Source organism: Perognathus longimembris, chromosome 8, assembly GCF_023159225.1.
Source record: "Perognathus longimembris pacificus isolate PPM17 chromosome 8, ASM2315922v1, whole genome shotgun sequence".
In the NCBI taxonomy this organism is placed as follows: Eukaryota; Metazoa; Chordata; class Mammalia; order Rodentia; family Heteromyidae; genus Perognathus; species Perognathus longimembris.
In genome coordinates this window covers 1,112,548-1,131,962 of record NC_063168.1, presented here as the reverse complement: position 1 = coordinate 1,131,962, position 19,415 = coordinate 1,112,548, and the positions used below count along the sequence as shown (strand labels likewise).

General features: G+C 56.5%; 1 protein-coding gene across 1 annotated transcript; it reads right to left on the bottom strand.

Moving 5' to 3' along the window:
* Window positions 1-8,421: 8,421 nt before the first annotated feature.
* Window positions 8,422-18,244, bottom strand: LOC125356788 (basic proline-rich protein-like). The gene is made up of 6 exons (XM_048353495.1): window positions 18,014-18,244; window positions 16,461-17,916; window positions 15,968-16,288; window positions 11,486-11,614; window positions 9,607-9,881; window positions 8,422-8,571 (listed from the first exon to the last, which is right to left on the bottom strand). The coding sequence occupies exons 1-6, from the start codon at window positions 18,242-18,244 to the stop codon at window positions 8,422-8,424; spliced, it is 2,562 nt and encodes an 853-aa protein (XP_048209452.1).
* Window positions 18,245-19,415: the final 1,171 nt, after the last annotated feature.

Here is a 19,415-nt window from a genome sequence, read left to right as displayed (position 1 = left end):
GGGTGGGATATGGGCTAGTGGTAGAGTGCTTGTCTTGCAAACATAAAGCCCTGGGTTCGAGTCCTCCGCACTACATATTTAGAAAAAGCCAGAAGTGGCGCTGTGGCTCAAGTGGTAGCCTTGAGCAAAAAGCAGATTTCAAGCCCAGGACTGGCCCAAAAAAAGGGGGGGGGGCGGCTATTATGATTCTCTCTTCGCTTCCCTCTCCTTTCCCTCCACCTCCTCCCCTGAGTTCACCCAGGCTGGGATTTGTGAAAAGTCTTGTCCCAGCGCTTTGCCTGCCCGGACAGTAGAGGCAAGCTGGGCTTGTGGTGGAGCTTACTCCAAGTGTCCACGGAGCGCGGTGCAGAACAGCTGGTGTGGGCGAGAGGCCAGCCACTTCCTGGTTGGCAGTCTTTTCCCCAAGACAATGGAGGCCTCAGGGAAGAGTGTAAACGCTATGAAACAAAGGCTTGCAATTAACATTAACTGCTTTTATACAGTTCCTGCCCAGCCAGTGGCCCGGGAAGACACAGGGCCTCCCCACCTGTGTCAGCAGGACTAGCAGGATCCAGGGAAGGCTATGGAGAGAGAGAGAGAAGGGAAGTGGGCAGAGAGGCTGCCCCAGGGCCTTCTACTCGGTCCCTGCCTCTTCCCTTCCCCTTCTACTGAATGTGACCTCACAGACATGGGTTCTGCAGTATCCTGGAGTTGGGAAGGACCTTCAGAAGCTTGGCTTCTCCCTGTTGGTATACAGGTTGTGACAAAGATGAGTGGAGCTGTGTCCCTCTCCTTTGTTTTCTTCCTGGACTATTGGCTAGGGGCCGAGCCCCATCCTCTCCCCACGAATGAAGGTACCATCACAAGTATACTGACGTGGCAGCTAGAGAAGTGTGAGACTTGTGGGAAGCCCAAATGGGGCTTGGCGGGTGGTCCTTCCCAAGGGGTGCTGGCCTGAGAAACACCGCGGTCCTTCTGCCCTCCCTCTCTGCCTTCCTACACTCACCACAGCCCGTATTGTTTGAGAGAATGGATGACTTGGACATTTCCCACACACGGAAGCTTCCTCAAAATCCAGACCTCCCGTTCAAGCACCTTCCAGCCAGAGAGCTGGAGAGCCCTGGGGGCATCCGTGCCCGGGCAGGGCATTGCCCGCGTGCCCCCTGGCGTCCCCCGCAGGAGAGAGGCCTTTGCACACGGTTGAAGCCAGCACAGCGCCCCTTGGGGTCTGGCCTAGCACACAGTGGGACCGTCACCAAAGGAGTTCTGAGCAGAGCTTCCCTCCCGCTGCGTTCAAGGAAAGTCCCTGGGAGCAGAATCCTAGGGTCCCTTTTATTAGCCCTGTGACCGGGGAGCCAGTCATTTTGAGCCTCTGTTCATCAGCTGTATTCCTTGCATCGAGGAGGATGAAATCAGGTGATATATGGGACAGGAAGGGACCACAAAAAAGAAAATGATGGAGATTCAACTTTCTGACTCAGTCTAGCCAGCCCACCCCTGAAAAGAAATAAAAGAAGGCCCAAGTAAAAGAGGAATAATGGGCATGAATAAATCAGTACAAATAAACTACAAAAAAAGAGGAATAATGTATGTACTTGGGGGGACACTGAACCACGGTGGATCTGGTTCCTTTCCCAGTAAGTAGATGCATGTTGAAACTTTACTACAAAAAGTTTTGAAAGTCAGGTGCTGGCAGCTCATGCCTATATCCTAGCTACTCCAGTGGCCAAGATTTGAGAATGGTAGTTCAAAACCAGTATAGGCAGACAAATCCTTCAGACTTTGAATCTCCAATTAACCAGAAAAAAAATAGCCCAAGCAAACAAAACCCCAAAAGTGGAAGTGTGACTCAAGTGGCAGAAAAAGACAAGAGAACAATAAGAGAGCAATACCACGAGATCCTTAGTTCAAGTCCTAGACTGTTAAAAAAAAATTTTAAAATACAAAAGCAAAAAGGGCTGTCTAAAGAACTTCCCTGTGCGAATCATCCCAACCTTGCACACACACCATAGTTTAAATAACAGCTTTATGGATAGAAAATCCACCCATTAACCCGGTGCTGGTAGCTCACACCTGTAATCCTAGCTACAAAAAAGGCTGAGATCTGAGGATCATGGTTCAAAGCCAGACTGGGCAGGAAAGTCCATGAGATGCTTATCTCCAATTAACTATTCAGAAAATGAGAGACATGGCGCTGTGGCTCAAGTGACAGAATGCCAGCCTTGAGCCTAAAGAGGCTCAGGGACAGCACCCAGGCCATGAGTTCAAGGCCCAGGACTGGCAAAAGAAAGAAAAAGAAAAAAAGCAAAGAAGGGAGGGAGGGAGGGGAAGAAAGGGAGAGAGGGAGGGACGGAGGGAGGAAGGAACGGAAGAAAAGGAAAGGAAAAGGAAGGAAATCTAGCTATTTATGAGGTTCACCTAAGTCCCCAAGTTTGAAGAAAAGCCTGGGAAATCCATAAAAAGAAAAACAGCCAACAACAAAAAAAAATCCACCTTTCTTAAAAAGTGGAACCAGGGTGTTGATATGTAGCACGGACGACTTTCATGTCACCATCCGCCCTCCCACCTCAGCCTCCCTGGGGCTGCTGCCAGTCAAAAAGCACATGTTCTGAAGTTCTTCGTGTATTCACGGAGTTGTGAATCACCACCATCTTCACGTTAGAACGTTTTTGTCACTCCAAAAAAACAGCCTCATATGGGCGATTATTTCCCAATTCCCCAAGCTGCTGCCTGTTTGGTGGATTGCCTAGTCTAAGTATTTATGGACGAGGAACCATGTAAAATGTGGTCTGGGAGTAGTGTCATCCAAGCTGCTTCATCCAAGCAGCCTATGTCCCTAGATTCCTGGTTTTTTGTGTGTTTATTTGTCAGTTGAGCTTGAACTTAAGGCCTAAGCATGGTTCTTGAGCTCTTTTGCTTAAGGCTAGCACGCTACCACTTTGAGCCACAGATCCATTTCCAGTTTTTGAGTGGGTAATTGGAGGTAAGAGTCTCACCTTTCTGCCTGGGCTGGCTTTGAACTGTGATCCTCAGATCTCAGCCTCCTGTATAGCTAGGATGTGAGCCACTGGCACCCAGCACTAAATTCCTTTCTATGGCTGAGTAATATTCCATTGTCTGTGGATGTCACATTTTGTTTGGTTTTTAGCTGATGGACATTTTGGTATTATGGGTACTGCTGTCATGAACATTGCTTTTCTTTAGGTTTGCTTTCTCTATATTTTAGATGTCACTGTAGTTAGAATCAGTATTGCTATTCACTAAACTGGCTGGTAGACCACATTCCGTGAAATGCTCTCGATGGGAAGTTATTGGGTCAGTTGTTTTTGTGCCAATACTGGGTTTTGACCTCAGACCCTTATATTCTCATTTGACTTTTGCACAAGACTGATGCCCTACCACTTGAGTCACAACTCTACTTTGGCTTGAAAAAGAGATAAGAGTTTAGGGCTAAGAGTTAATTCATAATGGTTAGAGATAAGAGTTTCATGGACTTTTCCGTCTAAGCTGGTTTTGAACTGTGATCTTCAGCTCTCAGCCTCCAGAGTTGCTAGGCACGAGCCACCGGTGCCTGACTACATTACTGGGTCTATAAAGAAAGTAAAAGCCGTAGACACAAATCATGTGTTCGACGGAGCTCCAGTATAGTTTACCAACAGTTAAACAGTATCACTTGACACAGAGTTCAGCTGAGTTAGAAAAACACTGGGAGAGGGCCATTTAGTGTTACGGAGCTCATGGGGTACCACATCTTAAATGAGCCAGTCGCTTAGACTGATAGATGGGGGCAAAACGGCTGTTCTTGCGAGGACACCTGAATTCCAAGGTATCCTCTGCTGTGTTTCCTCTTGAGCTTACCGTGTGACTTGCAGTTGTATTGATCCTTAAGATTCATCGATGAGCTGGGTGCCGGTGGCCACGACCACCATCCCCGCTCCAGGAGGCGAGGTCTGAGGGTCCTGATTTGAAGCCAGCCGGGCAGGAAGGCCACGAGGGGCCCATCTCTCATCGGTGGGAAGGAGGCTGCAGCCCCGGGGCAGAGCCAGCCCTGAGCTCGCCGTGAGCAGCACCCGCAGCTCTCCAGAGGCTTCTGGGATGTTCTCTGACACTGAGGACGTGTGGGTGCCGTGACCCTGCCAACTGCTTGAAAGTAGCCAGGCCTCTCCTTCCCCAAGGGTAAAGCTCCGGCCTTGACCTTGACGCTGTGCACCAGCGGCCCACATCTTGATGAGTCAGGAGGATGAGACCCGAGAAGGGGGTTCCAGAGCTGGCCTGGGCAGAAGAGTCCCCAGGATTCCATCTCCATCCCACTAACAACATGGAGGCACGACTCCGAGGCAGCGAGTCATCTAGAAGCTGTAGCTAGGATTAGAGGCTTGAGCCACCACACCCAGCAGAAGTCAGCGTGCGGAGTGAGAACTGCGTTAGAGAAACCAGCCAACAAACAAAAGAAGAAACCAAGAGGAGGCGGGGAGGTGGTTCAAATGTTAGAGCACCAACCTGGGGTGGAAAACCTAAGCAAAGGCCCTGAGTCTAAATCCGAGAGTCAGTGCATGCGCACGCGCGCGCACACACACACACACACACACACACACACACGGAGAAAAGAAAACGCGAGTCCTCACACCTTCAACCAAACCAAGTGCAAGGGCTGGGGCTGTGGCCCTGGACCGCAGCAGAGCACAGAGTTAGACATGCACGGGCTCCTGGGTTCACTGCCTAGCACCAATTAAGTAGATAAAAGTCTGCGATTATAGCTTAGAATCTCCACAGGTTGCTGCATCCCACTCCCATGAACAATTTGACTTCTTCACTTACTAGAGACAGCAGGGATTCCTTGACTGGGAAGAGACAGCCTTAGCCATTTGCGCGTGGTCCAAACGCGCCGTGTTTGACGGGGTGGAGCGTGTGATCGCATTTGCCTCCCCCACATTCTCCAAGTGACCAAAGCTGTGCTTTTCTGGCATTGTTGTTTTTCTTTTTCAGTACTGGGGTTTGGACTCAGGACCTGGCACTTGCGCCGTGCCCCTACCCTCTTTGCTGCTTTCATTACTGTTCGGTGGTTCTTGTATGTTTGCCTGGACCAGCCTAGACGGTGATTCTTCCCGCTATGGCCTCCTGGGTAACTGGCACCGCAGGGGTGACCAGCTTCGTCTGAGATGGAGTCTAGCTAACCTGTTGCCCAGGCTGGCCTCTGACCTTGAACCTCCTGATCCCTACCTCTTGCATAGTTAGGATCACAGGCCTGAGCCACTGCACCCAGGAACACCATACTTTATTTTGGACATGGAATCTAGCAGACTTTTCTTCCCAGGCATGCCTCGAACCTCGGCCCTTTAGTTCCAGCCTTCGGAGTCTGATTGTAGGGAGGCGCATGGGTGCTGGTGGCAAGGCAGATCTGCAGTGCCTGCTTCAGGTCCTTTGTCGCGGTGGTCTCCAAGGACGAGTGCACAGACACAGAGGGAGGAGGAAAATGGCGAGGACTGACTGGAGAAAAGATAAGCAGAGCTCCCGCTAGACGTGAGGCGCCCCGGGAGGCAGCGCCCGGGGGCAGGGCAGAGCTTCCCCAGGTGTCTCCGGGAGAGGGCTCCGCGTCATTGTCAGCCTGTGGGCCCTAGGGGTTCCCAGACCGAATGGGAGGCTGCGCGGAGCTCCCCGGGGACGTGGGGTCCCTCCGGCCGGCCGCCTGTGTGGCCCCCGGGGTACTTGGGGGCCTGCGTATGGCACTGCTCGAGGCTGTGGCGAGGGAGGCGGAGTCTCTGTGAGAGGGGTCTTTGTCCTGATGACCCACCAAGCGCGTCCTGCTCTCACCAGCTCTGCTACTGTGCAGCAAGATGCAACACTGAGGCCCGTGACAGCATACAGGTGCTTAGTTACCATGAAAAAGGCCATTATACTTATGGACCTAGGAGGTAGGACAAGCTGAGTACTTGGGAGGCTGAGACAGGAGGAGTGAGAGTTTGAAGTCCACTTGAGCTACACAGCAGCATCCTATTTCATAGAACCAAACCAACTGGGCGCTGGCGGGTCCTGCCTGCCTAATCCTGGCTACTTGGAGGCTGAGGTCTGGGGATTGCTGTCCCAGGCAGGAAAGTCCCCAATTAACTACAAAAAACATCAAATGTGGAGCTGTGGCTCAAGTGGTAGAGAGCTAGCGTTGAGCAGAAACGTTCGGGGACAGTGCGTAGGCCCTGAGTTCAAACCCCAAGACTGGCACCAAAAACCCTCCCAAACTCAAAGCCCTCCAAACATCCAAATCAAGGCAAGCCATGACCAGATCCAGTACTCTGTAGAGTCTCAGGCACGGGGTCGGGGGGGAGGGCGTGGTTTTAGAACAGACCCCTCACAGATGAGTTGGTGACCCTGTGTCCATGTCCAGTAAAAGAATCACAACCAAGGTTTATTTTCTCCACAGGTTCAGAGCATAAGCGTTCCTCAAGGCCAAATAGTCTAGATGAAGACTTGGAGAAAATATTTGGTAAGCTACTTACTTCTGTGCAATTTCATTCGAAGAGTCAACTTGTGGTTTGTTTCCTGCTGCTTTGAGGGGAAGGCAAGCACTTGGCCTTGTGGCTAAAATTTGTTCCTGTAAGCATCAAAGCCCTGAGCAAATAAGCCACACATGGATGACAGACCCTGGGAAAAGACCCCGCTTCACACCAGGGCCAGGCTGGCCCATCATCCAAGCTGTCAGAACCCACATCAGAGCAGCTGCAAAACATCTGCCGAGGCCTCCGCTCATCCGAGAGGGAGGGGTCCCCAGGCAGAGCGCCCGGGAAGGGCAGCCCACACCCAGAAAGGCGTTGCCTGAACACTGGGCTCACTGCCCACAGTAATCAGATGCAGGGGCTTCAGTTCTTATAACTTTGCACCAATTATTTCTAAGCCATTGGGGTTTGAACTTAGAGCTTCATGAATGATAGGCAAGCACTGTATCGACTGAGCTACTCTCTAGCTCTGCACCAGTTAGTGTGTGTGTGTGTGTGTGTGTGTGTGTGTGTGTGTGTCTGGCTGTGTGCTGGTCCTGGGTGTTAAAGTCAGGCCTGGGCACTGTCCTTTAGCTTTTTACTCAATGCTGGTGCTCTCTCAGTAGCCTCGTTTTTGCCCACGGCTAGCGCTCTACCACCTGAGCCACAGCTCCACTTCCAGCTTTTTGGTGCTCAGTTCGAAATAAGAGTCTTGTAGACTTTCTTGACCAGGCTGTCTTTGAACCGAGATTCTCAGATCCCTGTCCTCTGGGTAGCAGGGATTACAGGGGAGTCACTGGTGCCCAGCTGTATCAATTAACTTTTTAAAGCCTTCCGGGTTAGTCAAGGCTGACATTCACTGATGTAATCTCTCATTTAAGATTTGAGAAAAATGAAGGCCCAGGATGTCAGCTTTGTAGAGATCTTAGGCTAAAAACGAGTTGGAGCCATATCTGTGTGCTGAGGAAGCTGTTTGAATTCTGGTGCCTGTGATGCGGTGTAGAGTGGATGTCGTGGCCGCTTCTCATCTGCGTGTCTCCTGGTAGCCAGGCAGAGGGGCTGACGGCTGCAGCCCCAGCTGCCGGAGAGGCAGAGATGGCGAGGATCTCGGGGGGAGGGGGGAGGTCGCGTTGGGCAGGAGATGAGCAGCAGAGGGCCTGGCGCCGTGTCCCGTGGGCCCGGCTCCGCAGGAGACCTTGGAGGGGGCACGTTCTGGGTACAAGTTTGAGACCCTACCTAAAAAACAGTGAGAGGAAAACCAGGCAAGAGTGAGGGAAGGAAGGGCAGCATTGCCCAGAAGGAAATGGACCCTTACTTGACTTAGGTAATTGCAACCGCGCTGTGCATCACCTTTATCCCTCCGATAAAAAATAATAAAAGCTGAGGCTGAAGCTGAGGGAGTCACCTGAGTGTAGAGCACCTGCCGAGCAGGCAGGCAGACTGTAGGACCAGGGAGGGAGGGAGGGGGGGAGGGAGGGAGGGAGGGAGGGAGGGAGGGGGACAGCAAATGGAGAAAGAGAAAGAGGGAAGGAAGGAGAGGGAAACATAAATAAGCAAACCAGACGACAGCCTGGTGCTGACCGCGCCCGCTCGCCTCACCGACACGGGGAAGACCCCCGTTGCGGGAGCCGTTTGCGGCAGGGCCCGGTGCTGTCACAGTGGCCTCTGTCCGCCGGCACGGCATCGCGACGGGCGCCCGACTGAGCAGACGCCCCGGCGCAGCCCGCTGCCCTCCGCGCTGCCATGCGGGCCCCGGGCCGGTCCTCCGCCGTGTGTGCGCCAGGCCCACGGGGGCCAGGGGGGTTGGGGGGGTCAGGGGGGCCAGCGGGGGCCAGGGGGGCCGGCGGGGGCCAGGGGGGCCGGCGGGGGCCAGGGGGGCCGGCGGGGGCCAGGGGGGGCCGGGAGGCCGCCTCTGCTGGGGCGGGGAGGAGGCCAGCCTCGCTGCGCCTGCGGCCACGTTTCCGGGGACACCGAGTCAAAGCTTTCGCCCAGGGGCGGGTGGGAGGAGGACCCCGTGGTCCTGGGAACTCGGGACGTCCGCTCCTAGCATCTGCTTCAGGCTCTTTTCTAGGGTAAAGGTGGCTCCCCCGGGAGAGGAGCGAGTGGGCTTCGCGATGCGTGTTTGCTGGGGGTGGCAGGTGGTGTCAGCTGGGCTCACGTGAGTGGATCACCTGGCTTTTGCTCAGACGATACCCCCGCCATTAAGTGAAAGTTAAACCACAGAGGAGTTCCTCTCAGAAAAAGCAAAGGAGACCCAAGGATGAGTGACAGTTTAATAACCCGGCCCATCCTGAGCCCCCTGAGGACAGCCTGAGCGGGAGGCTGCTGGGGTCTGGGCAGCGCCCCTGCCAGGCACAGGTCAGGGTCGCGTCCTGGCCGCTCGGGGTCCCTTGTAAAGGCTTGGGGCGGGTCCACATGCTGCCGGTCAGCCTGGCCCTCCACGGCTGCTTCGGGGCTTTCCTGATGTTGGGCTCGCTGACCCAGGGGCCTCGAAAGGCTCGTTCTGCCAAGCACTGGTCACCTCTGCCCGCCAGGAAATGAAGACCTGGCGACCAAGGTGAGGAGCCGGCCTGGGAAGGAAAGTCTGCGAGACTCCTACGCCCAATTAAACACCAAAAAGCTGGAAGTGGAGCTATGGCTCAAGTGGTAGAACACCGGCCTTGAGTGAAAAAGCTAAGGGACAGCATCCAGACCCTGACTCCAAGCAGGACCAGCATGCACACACACACACACACACACACTCACACACACACGGGGTGGGGCGTGGTTTCTGGTGCCTCTGTGTCACAGGCTGATCTGGCAAAGCCTCTGGGCGGCCCTGAGTGCCCGTGTCAGTCAGGGAATTGATGGAGACACACAACAGCTGTGAGCAGAGAGGACTTGGGACAGTAGGTCCTGTGACCGACGGGGTCCGCGTCCCCCTCCTGAGGTCTATTCAGACGCGGGCCTGCGCTCCGGCTGGCCGTGAGCCCACGCCGTCTTCTCTTCCCTCCGCCTGGCCGTGTCTCTGCTGTCCGTCGTGGCTGTGTCGGTGTGTGGGGTCACCATGGCCGCGCTGTGCGTGCCTGAGGGATCTGGGACACACAGAGCCGCGGGCCTCCTTCCCCAGCCTCGCGCCGCCCCGCCACCCGATCCACGCGGCCCCAGGGCCTGCGGGAACCTGAGCTCGGGCCCCTGTGGAGCGGCCGGGGTGTCTCGAGGGAGCACGGGGTGTCCCGGTGCCCGCTGGGCTCCTCCGCCACGTGGGGCGGGGCAGGCACCGGGAAATCCGACGCGCGGCGGCTGAAACAATGAGCGCTTCGCTTCGGTTCCTCGGCAGACGTGCCAAGGCGGGCAACTGCACCTTTGGGGCAGTTGGGGACAGCGAGGCCTTTCCGGAGGCTCGTACCTGCCGGTCACGAGGTGGCGTCTGAAGCTCCAGACGCGACGGCTGCTCTCAAAGCGAGAGGAGAAGAACCGGGGAGGCACAGGACGCGTCCTGGGCGTCAGGAGTCTGTGAGGGTCTCTGCGTGCGCATGGCCGCCCCTGACGCCAGGGAGAGTGGGAACGCCGGCCTCCTGGCGTGGGCCTGGCCCTCGGGGCCTGTGGGCAGGGGAGGGGAGAGAAACCTGGGACGGAGCCGAGCGGAGGCGGCCGTGCTCCGGTTGCCCGTTCTGTGTTAGTGACCTCTTCATTTTCCTTGTCTTGTATGTCTTCTTCCTTGCACACGCCTGTGCAGGGTGCCAGTGAGTACACACCACTAGCGAGGCTTGCCAGCGGATGTGGGGATTATTGTTAGAGGAAAGACGACGAGACGTTTTGCCTTCAGCATGCGAGCCACGCTGACACGGTGTTACATGTTTTATAGACATCATTATACTCAATTTCCACAAAAGTCCTCTGAGCTAAATAATAGCCTCCGTACCCTACTAGCGAGGGAACCAACGATCAAAGAGGTGAAGTCACTTGTGAAACATCAGGGTTTTGCAAGCAACAAAGTCAAAATTTGGTTCCAGCCATTCTGCCAAAAAATAATTGGGCGTCTCCTAGGAGAGGCAATCAGATGCCATGGGAAGAAGAAATCTGTGTCTTGTAGAAACAAGAAAAAGGAGGTAGGTGCCAGTGGCTGGTGCCGGTGATCCTAGCTACTCAAGAGGCTGAGATCTGAGGCTGGAAAGAAGAAGTCAGAACAGGAGAGCGAGTCTGTGAGACTCTTACCTCCAGTTAACCAACAAAGGCCAGAAGTGGAGGCCTGGCTCAAGCAGTAGAGTGCCATCCTTCTGTGCAAAAGCTAAGGGACAGCGCTGAGGCCCCAAGTTCAAGCACTAGTATTGGCACACCATACACACACACACACACACACACACACACTGAAACAATGAGAAAAGGGTTTGTTCAGATTCAGGGCCAGCTTCAGACAGTCTCAGAGGTGAGTCAGAATGCCATCAGGAAGAAGAGGGAGAGCGTGGCACTGGGTATCCTGGAATTGGGCACTGGGTATCCTGGAATTGGGCACTGGATATCCTGGAATTGGGCACTGGATATCCTGGAATTGGGCACTGGTTTTCTAGGTGTGCATCTCTGGAGGATAAAGTCACTTGTGTAGACTGTCTAATGCAATCACAATGCCCAGGAATGAGTTAGGCCTTTGAAGTTTCCTTTACCAAGACGGCATCTTAGAGCACAGTAGCTCATTCTCACGGAGCTACCACCTTTGTTCACATATTCGCAGAGTGCTTTAGGTGCGTAGAGGGTAAAGCGCGTCAGTCCTGTGCTGCCGATATTGACACGCCTTTGTTTGCTTCACTTGAGATGAGATTCTACTGCAGGTGTTTCCCACGGATCCATACGACACGTCAAAATACGAAGCCAGGACAGCAGGCAGACTGATCGCACGGAGCAGCACGGATGAAGGCAAGTGTGTGCTGTTGGCACGGGAGTGCCCAGTTCCATAGCTGTGTATTGTATTAAGCGGGGGGTGGCTAGCATGTTAGCATTCTGGTGGGGCGAGGCCAGATTGGTGTGCGGAAGAAGGAACTGTCTGAAGTCCTTTCTGTAACCTTCCATTGACTCTGGAGCCGTGTGGCTGTCCCCGTGTTTGGGGGCCATCATGTGGCCCTGATCCCTGATGTGCAGGGCCAGGGGGTTCCACCGTTCTGGGTGCGGATCCGGAGAGTCGGGCACCTGATCTGAAAGTGGCTCATCACTTGGTACAGCACAGGCTTTACACAGAGGAGTAGCTTTCCTCTCGTGGGTTCTCTCTCGTCCACTGCCCGTGAGGGGAGCCGGGGCCCGGGAAAGCCGGGTCTCTCCACCTTCCTCCGCATGGCCCACACCCTCGCTTCAGCCTTTGTAAACCCCGCCGCCCAGGCGGTTCCAAAGCCAGAGGAAGCAGCTGGCCCCCTAGGCAAACAAAAGCCAGAACAACCTTACCCCCCCCCCCCATTTCTACTAGCCCCAAATGGCACAAACAGCAGAGAAGCTGTTTAAATTATAAAGGATTTTGGAGCATAGGGTATTATTTATCAGGATAAACCAGATGTGTTGTATTAAAATTACAAGACTATCAGAAAAACCATTTTATAACTAATGATCCTGTTGATGCATTTCAGAAGCTATTTGTGGAAGACAAAGAAATGCATTTGGCTGCATAATCTTGCTAGCTTGCTCTGTGCTGAGTTATTATGTTTCTTTGGATAACACAATATGGGACTCAATTTTAGCTAAGTGCTCACCGAATTAAGAGGACCTATTCCAAATGATCTGTCAGTGTCTCATTAATGGAGAACGGGGCCCTTGGTATGTATCTGATCAAAGCAGCCGCATGGATGTCATTTGGCCTACTCTGTACAGAGCCGCTTCGCTTGTAGCGTTAACAGGGCCGGGTGCACAGATCTCAGGGCGCGGCTGCCTGGGGCCGGCAGGAAGCCACGTGTTGGGAAGGAGCTGCTTGGGCGCCTGGTGCCATCGCACGCGCCCCACTTTACACTCCCCGCAGAAGAATAGGGTCTAGAGAGAACACACGCAGATTCTTCACGAGGTTTCCTCCCAACGAAGGCTTGTTCTCCTCCCGTAGGTCACTTCCAGACGAACGGCTTAAACAGTTCGGACTTGGCATCAAGCGCAGTCAAGCGAGAGGAGCATTTGGCTAAGATATTTGGTAAGTCACCTCCCTCCGGGGAGCCGCTATTGGAGAGTCGCCTGCGTGTCCTGAGCTGCCTCCCAGGTCGTCTGGTCCTGTGGCTTGGCGGGGGCTGAAGTCGGGTCCCGTAAGTTCTGAGAAATCGAGGGAAATGGAGGGAGATACACATCCGGGGGGGCCTGGCCCCGCTGCTCCGAGGGGGAGCGCAGAGCGGCTGCGGCCACAGAGGCAGCACCGGGCCGGGTGGTCAGCGCCTGCGCGTTCCCCGGAGACACCCGAAGGGGCCCGCTCCGCTCTGCCCCGCCCGCAGCCGTCAGCCCCTGCGGGGTGTGCGGGGTGTGTGTGGTGTGTGTGTGGGGGGGGGGGGAACCTTTGCTTCAGTAATTTTCAGAGCCCTCTGTGGATTCTTAGCTGATCTTCACTGATCTTCACTGATCAGATCCAAAACTGTCCTGTAGAACTTGAGGACACCCAGGGTGCCGGGGGGGCAGGAACGCGCGGTCTCTTTACCAAAACAACAGTGACGCTGGCCTCAGCGGGCGAACCTCCGCTGCGGAGCACCGGGGACTTGTGAAGTGCGGGCGGTGCCCGGGGTGAGCCCAGCGAAGAGGGGAGTTGGGTGCTTCGTACAGTGGGCGCCATGCTCTACCCCCCAGCCCTGAACGCAGGCGGCGGCGTTGGTGCAGCCCACGCCTCCTCACCTTCCTCGAGGGGATTCAAAAGATCCCCCTACTGCTTTCTGGAGACAGAACTAGCAACTTAACGCTGTGTGTGTGTGTGTGTGTGTGTGTGTGTGTGTGTGTGCACGCGTGCAGGCCAGTTCTGGAGCTTGAACTCGGGGCCTGCATGCGGTCTCGCAGCTTTCTCGATCGGTGCTGCTGCTCTACCAGTTGAGCCACGGCTGCACTTCTGGCTGTTTTGCTGGTTAGTTGGAGATCAGAGTCTCGTGGACTTTCCTGCCTGGGCTGGCTTTGAACCACGCTCTTCAGGTCTCAGCCTCCGGAGCCGTTGGTACCCAGCCCTTCCTTATTCCCTTTCAGAAGCCAGTATTGCCCTGACACTCAGCAGACAGGCTACAGGGAAACAACACACACATATCCATTGCAAACAGATATCAACCCCCCGCAACAAAACGCTAGCACAAGAGACTTGGGGATTTATTCTTGGAATTGAAGGAGGTTCAACATACAGAAATCTGTATGTTCAGTATACTACATTAAAAGAATGAAGAAAAACCCTATATTTTTATACTAAGTGATGCAAAATAAAGCGTATGATAAAATTAAAAAAAAAAAGTGCCAGTCCTGGGGCTTGAACTCTGGGTGTGGGCGCTGTCCCTGAGCTTTTTTGCTCAAGGCTAGTGCTCTACCACTTGAGCCAGCTTTTTTTGAGTAGATTATTGGAGATAAGCATCTCATGGACTTTCCCTCCCCGGGCTGGCTCTGAACTATGATCCTTAGATTTCAGCCTCCTGAGTAGCTAGGATTACACCAGTGCCCGGCTTTAAATTTCTTTTTTGTTTTTAATTTAATTTTATTGTGTAGGTGATGTACAGAGGGGTTACAGTTACATGCGTAAGGAGTGAGCACATTTCTTGTCGAACTTGTTACCTCCTCCCTCATTTTTCTCCCTTTAAATTTCTTCATACCCTTCTTGCAGGTTTTTGTCATGAAACTCAGGATGGAAAAGAATACTTATTTATTCATGGACTGCTCTAGATACTTAGCAGAATGCACTGGTCTTGTGTTGCTGGCATTAACACGTCTGTCTTTGCTTTGTTGAGATGAGATTGTGCTGCAGGTGTTTCCCGCAGATCCATACCACATGTTCAACGATGAAGCCCGGACAGCAGGCCGACTGGTCACAAAGAGGGCCGTGAATGAAGGCAAGTACGTGTGGTTGACACAGGAAACGCCCGCACTTCATATGCCTGAGTATTAAGTGTGCAATGCCATCCTTTTAGCTTTCCGGAAACCAGCTAGTGGTGGAACAATAGCAGATTGAGATGTGGAGGGAAAACGGTCTCAAGTCCTTCTTATCACCTCCCATGAAGTGGGGTCCGTTGATTATCCTTGCATTTGGGGGCGTTCCCCAATGTAGCAGGGTCAGGCGAGGTGGGGCCTTCTAGATGCTGATCAGGGGACAGACACCTGATGTGCAAGTGGGGCTCATGTTCCTGGTTCACATGAACCCCTAAGTGGCAGAATAATTTTTTCCACGCAATGTGCTTGGGCATGAAGGCGTTTGAGAGACACATGCAGTCATTAATACCTTCCCCCTCCAAGGGACAACCAAAACAACAGTGGCTTGCCCTGGGCACACCCCTAGACATGACAACAATGGAGGACAAAGCAGCTTCATTCCACCGCGAAGGAGAAACACTAGCTGCTCACCGGGCTCAGCCCGTCATTCTAGCTACTCAGGAGGCTGAGATCCGAGAACTACAGGTCAGGCCTGGCCCCGGGGAAGGAGCGTACGCGAGACTCTTGTCTCTAACTAAGAAAATGAAAAAAGAAGGGAAAGTGGAACTGTGGCTCAAGTGGTGGAGTAAAGCTCTCAGAACAGCTCAGGGGCAGCGCCCAGGCCCCGAGTTCAAGCCCCAGTACCAGCACAAAACAACAAGCAAAGAAGAAGAAAACCCCAAAATAAGACAAAACAAAACAAAGAGAACACAAAAACCAGAACAAAAACCCAGAGTATGGAGAGAATACAGCCAGCCAGGGGTGGTGGGTGATTATGATGGAATCGAATCGGGTCATCGCAGGCTACCACGAGCGCGAAGAGTCGCTGGGGGCAGTGTAGGTGTGTGGCACACAGGTGTGTATTCTCGCATCTCATCACACCTGCCCGGCGCTGCTGAGACCAGCGCTCGGGTGCAGTCTCCAGAGTGAACGTGACACCCCACATTTCCCCATGGAAGCGGATTCTGTGGCGGCGTGCGTGCCTGTGACCCTGGCTCCCCATTTGGAGCCGGCCCAGGAAGAAAAGTCCACTCGGACTCTTACCTCCAGCCAGCACCCCAAGAGGGAAGCGGGGGGGGGGGGGGGGTTCAGCCCCAGGGGCAGAAGGAAAGGAAAAAGGAAAGAAAGAAAGAAAAGGAGAAGATGCCTGCATGCGTGCACCACACAAACCTCTCTAGCACGTGTGTGCACGACACAAACCTTTCTCCAGCACATGTGTGCACGGACACAAACCTTTCTCTAGCACGTGTGTGCATGGACACAGGCCTCTCTTGCACATGTGTGCATGGACACAGGCCTCTCTTGCACGCATGTGCACGGACACAGGCCTCTCTTGCACGCGTGTGCATGGACACAGGCCTCTCTTGCACGCGTGTGCACTGACACAGGCCTCCCTCTTGCACGTGTGTGCACTGACAGGCCTTGCTCTCGTGTCTCACTGCAGGAATCAATGTGGCCTGGGCGTCTCCGGATCCAGAATCCTCTCTTGACACAGTGGGCGAAGTGAGAGCCGGTAAGGATGCGGGGACGCGGGGACGCGGGGACGTGGGGACGCGGGGACGGGGTCCTGACCGGGGTCAGCTCACCATCCCAGCTGAGCGTGAGGCGGGGCCGGGAGGCAGGGCCATCCGGGAGCGCGTGGAGTCCCGGGCCAGGGAGCCCTGAGCACCAGCGGCCCTGGGCTCGCAGGTGCGTCCGCCAGGTCCCTGCGCTGAGCAGTGCCCGGGGCGCCACCCGGTGGAGGCCGACGGAACTGCACCCTGGGCATGGGAAGAGTGGAGCACGTGCCCAGGGCGCCACCCGGTGGAGGCCGACGGAACTGCACCCTGGGCATGGGAAGAGCGGAGTACAAGCTCAGGGAGCCGCCCCGTGGAGGCCAGTGGAACTGCACTCTGGGTGTGAAAGAAGCTGAGCATGTGCCTAGGGCGCCACCCGGTGGAGGCCGGCGGAACTGCACCCTGGGCATGGGAGGGGCGGAGCACACTCTTGGGGCACCGCCCAGTGGAGGCCGGCGGAACTGCACCCCGGGCGTGGGAGGAGTGGAGAATGCGCTTGGGGCGCCGCCTGGTGGAGGCTGACGGAACTGAACCCTGGGCGTGGGAGGAGCGGAGCACGCTCTTGGGGCGCCGCCCGGTGGAGGCCTGCGGAACTGCACCCTGGGTGTGGGAGGAGCAGAGCACGGGGCTCGGGCGCCGCCTGGTGGAGGCCGACGGCACTGCACCCTGGGTGTGGGAGGAGCGGAGCACGGGGCTCGGGCGCCGCCTGGTGGAGGCCGGAGGAACTGCACCCCGGGCGTGGGAGGAGTGGAGAATGTGCTTGGGGCACCGCCTGGTGGAGGCCGGCGGAACTGCACCCCGGGCATGGGAAGAGTGGAGCACGCGCCCGGGGCGCCACCCGGTGGAGGCCGGCGGAACTGCACCCTGGGCATGGGAGGGGCGGAGCACACTCTTGGGGCACCGCCCAGTGGAGGCCGGTGGCACTGCACCCCGGGCGTGGGAGGAGTGGAGAATGCGCTTGGGACGCCGCCTGGTGGAGGCTGACGGAACTGAACCCTGGGTGTGGGAGGAGCAGAGCACGGGGCTCGGGCGCTGCCCGGTGGAGGCCGGCGGCACTGCACCCAGGGCGTGGGAGGAGCGGAGCACGCTCTTGGGGCGCCGCCCGGTGGAGGCCTGCGGAACTGCACCCTGGGCGTGGGAGGAGCTGAGCACGGGGCTCGGGCGCCGCCCGGTGGAGGCCGGCGGAACTGCACCCTGGGTGTGGGAGGAGCGGAGCACGGGGGCTCGGGCGCCGCCCGGTGGAAGCCGGCGGAACTGCACCCTGGGCGTGGGAGGAGCGGAGCACGCTCTTGGGGCGCCGCCCGGTGGAGGCCGACGGCACTGCACCCTGGGCGTGGGAGGAGCTGAGCCCCGTACGGGGCTCGGGCGCCGCCCGGTGGAGGCCGGCGGAACTGCACCCTGGGTGTGGGAGGAGCAGAGCACGGGGCTCGGGCGCCGCCCGGTGGAAGCCGGCGGAACTGCACCCTGGGCGTGGGAGGAGCGGAGCACGCTCTTGGGGCGCCGCCCGGTGGAGGCCGGCGGCACTGCACCGGGGCGTGGGAGGAGCGGAGCTCGTGCACTGCGCCCTCCCGAGCCGGGGCCGCCTCGCTCTCCGGACCCGGCTTTGGTCGGTCGGCCCCCGGGAGCGCGCGCAGCGACCCCGGGGCCCGGGACGCGTTTCTTCTCTGGTAAACCTGCAGGTCGCCGTGGATCCGAGCTGGGAGAGACGGGCTCCGGGCCGGGGTGGGCGGCTCGCGCCCCCAGAACCCCGGGCGCCCCGCGGGCAGCGCGGGCGGGCGCGGGCCTTGCACGCCCGACGGCTTTGCACGCCCGACCTCGAGGACGCGGAGCACCTGTCACGTGACGACCGTGGGGCCCGGAGGCGCCGCTCGGGCCTAAGCGCCGGGTGTGAGTGAAAACACCAAGCGAGTGTGCAAAGCCCCGAGCTACGCGCAGTGGCACGCGGTGCCGGTCACGTGCTCCGCCCCGCGCGGCTCCCACGGCGTCGCCTGACGTCAGCGCGCTGCCGTCCGCGCTCACCGCCCTCCCGCGCTCGCGGGGCCTCTGGGCGCCGCCTCCCCCGGGCCGTCGCCGGCCTCTCCCGGCCCGGGCGTCCGCGCCCAGCGCGGGCCTGCGCGGCAGCGAGTCGCCAGCGAGCTGCGCGGAGCCGGGGCTGCGCATCGATTCATCCACCCGTGGCCGATGCTGCCGCGTTCTCCTCCTCACTACGGGGGGCACACGATCACGGCTTTCTGTTCTGTGCGTGTGTGCGTGCACGCATGTGTGCAAACGTGTGCAAGCATGTGTGTATGCGTGTGTGCAAGCGTGTGCGTGCATGTGTGTGCACGCGTGTGTGCATGTGTGCAAGCGTGTGCGTGCATGTGCGCACGCATGTGCGTGTGCGTGCATGTGTGTATGCGTGTGTGCAAGCGTGTGCGTGCATGTGTGCACGCGTGTGCGTGTGCGTGTGCGTGCATGTGTGTATGCGTGTGCGTGCATGTGCGTGCACACGTGTGTGCATGTGTGTGCAAGTGCGTGCGTGCATGTGTACGCGTGTGCGCACGTGTGTGCAAGCGTGTGCGTGCATGTGTGTGAGCACGTGTGTGCGGCACGTGTGCCAGTGGTGGGACTTGGACTCTGGGTGTGGGCGCTGCCCCTCCGCTTTTCCCTCAAGGCAGCGCTCGACCGCTCGAGCCTGCGCACCTCCGCTCCAGTCTGGGTGGTGACGTGGAGATGAGTCTCGGGCGTCTCCGTCTGGGCTGGCTGTGAACTGAGGTCCTCAGGTCTCCTGACTGACCATGTGCCCGCCCGGCTGCTTTGTTCTTGTGTGCGTGTGTGTGTGTGCGCGTGTGTGTGTGTGTGTGTGCGCGTGGGCGTGTGTGCGCATGCACGTGTGTGCGTATATGTACATATATTCTGTTGTTTTTAATGTATAGTCTGTTTTTAAGTTTTTGGAGCGCTGCCATGTTTCTCCATTGATGTGACAGTTTACAGTTCCACCAGGAACAGAGCAGGCTTCCAATTTCTTCACACTCTTGCCAACACTTGTTATTTTCTGTTGTTTGCTTGTGTTATATTTTTTGTTGGCCGTGGGGCTTGAACTCAGGGCCTGGGTGCTGTCCCTGAGCTCTTCAGCTCAATGCCAGCGCTCTACTGCTTTGAGCCACGGCGCCACTTCCCATCTTCTGGTGGCTAATTGGAGATAAAAGACTTTCCTTCCCCAGGGTGGCTTTGAACCTTGATTTTCAGGTCTCAGCCTCCCAAGTAGCTAGGATTACAGGTGTGCGCCACTAGTACCTGGATTTTTTTTTTAATATAGTAGTCATATTCGTGTGCATGAGGTATTATCTGG

What these genes read in the sequence shown, in the direction of transcription:
- LOC125356788 (XM_048353495.1), bottom strand. Translation starts at nt 18,244, where the DNA reads ATGCGCAGCCCCGGCTCCGCGCAGCTCGCTGGCGACTCGCTGCCGCGC. An exon ending in GGCACCGCGTGCCACTGCGC is followed by an intron (nt 17,917 to 18,013) that starts GTAGCTCGGGGC and finishes GTCACGTGACAG; the next exon opens with GTGCTCCGCGTCCTCGAGGT. An exon ending in CCACAGGGGCCCGAGCTCAG is followed by an intron (nt 8,572 to 9,606) that starts GTTCCCGCAGGC and finishes TGCCACCCCCAG; the next exon opens with CAAACACGCATCGCGAAGCC.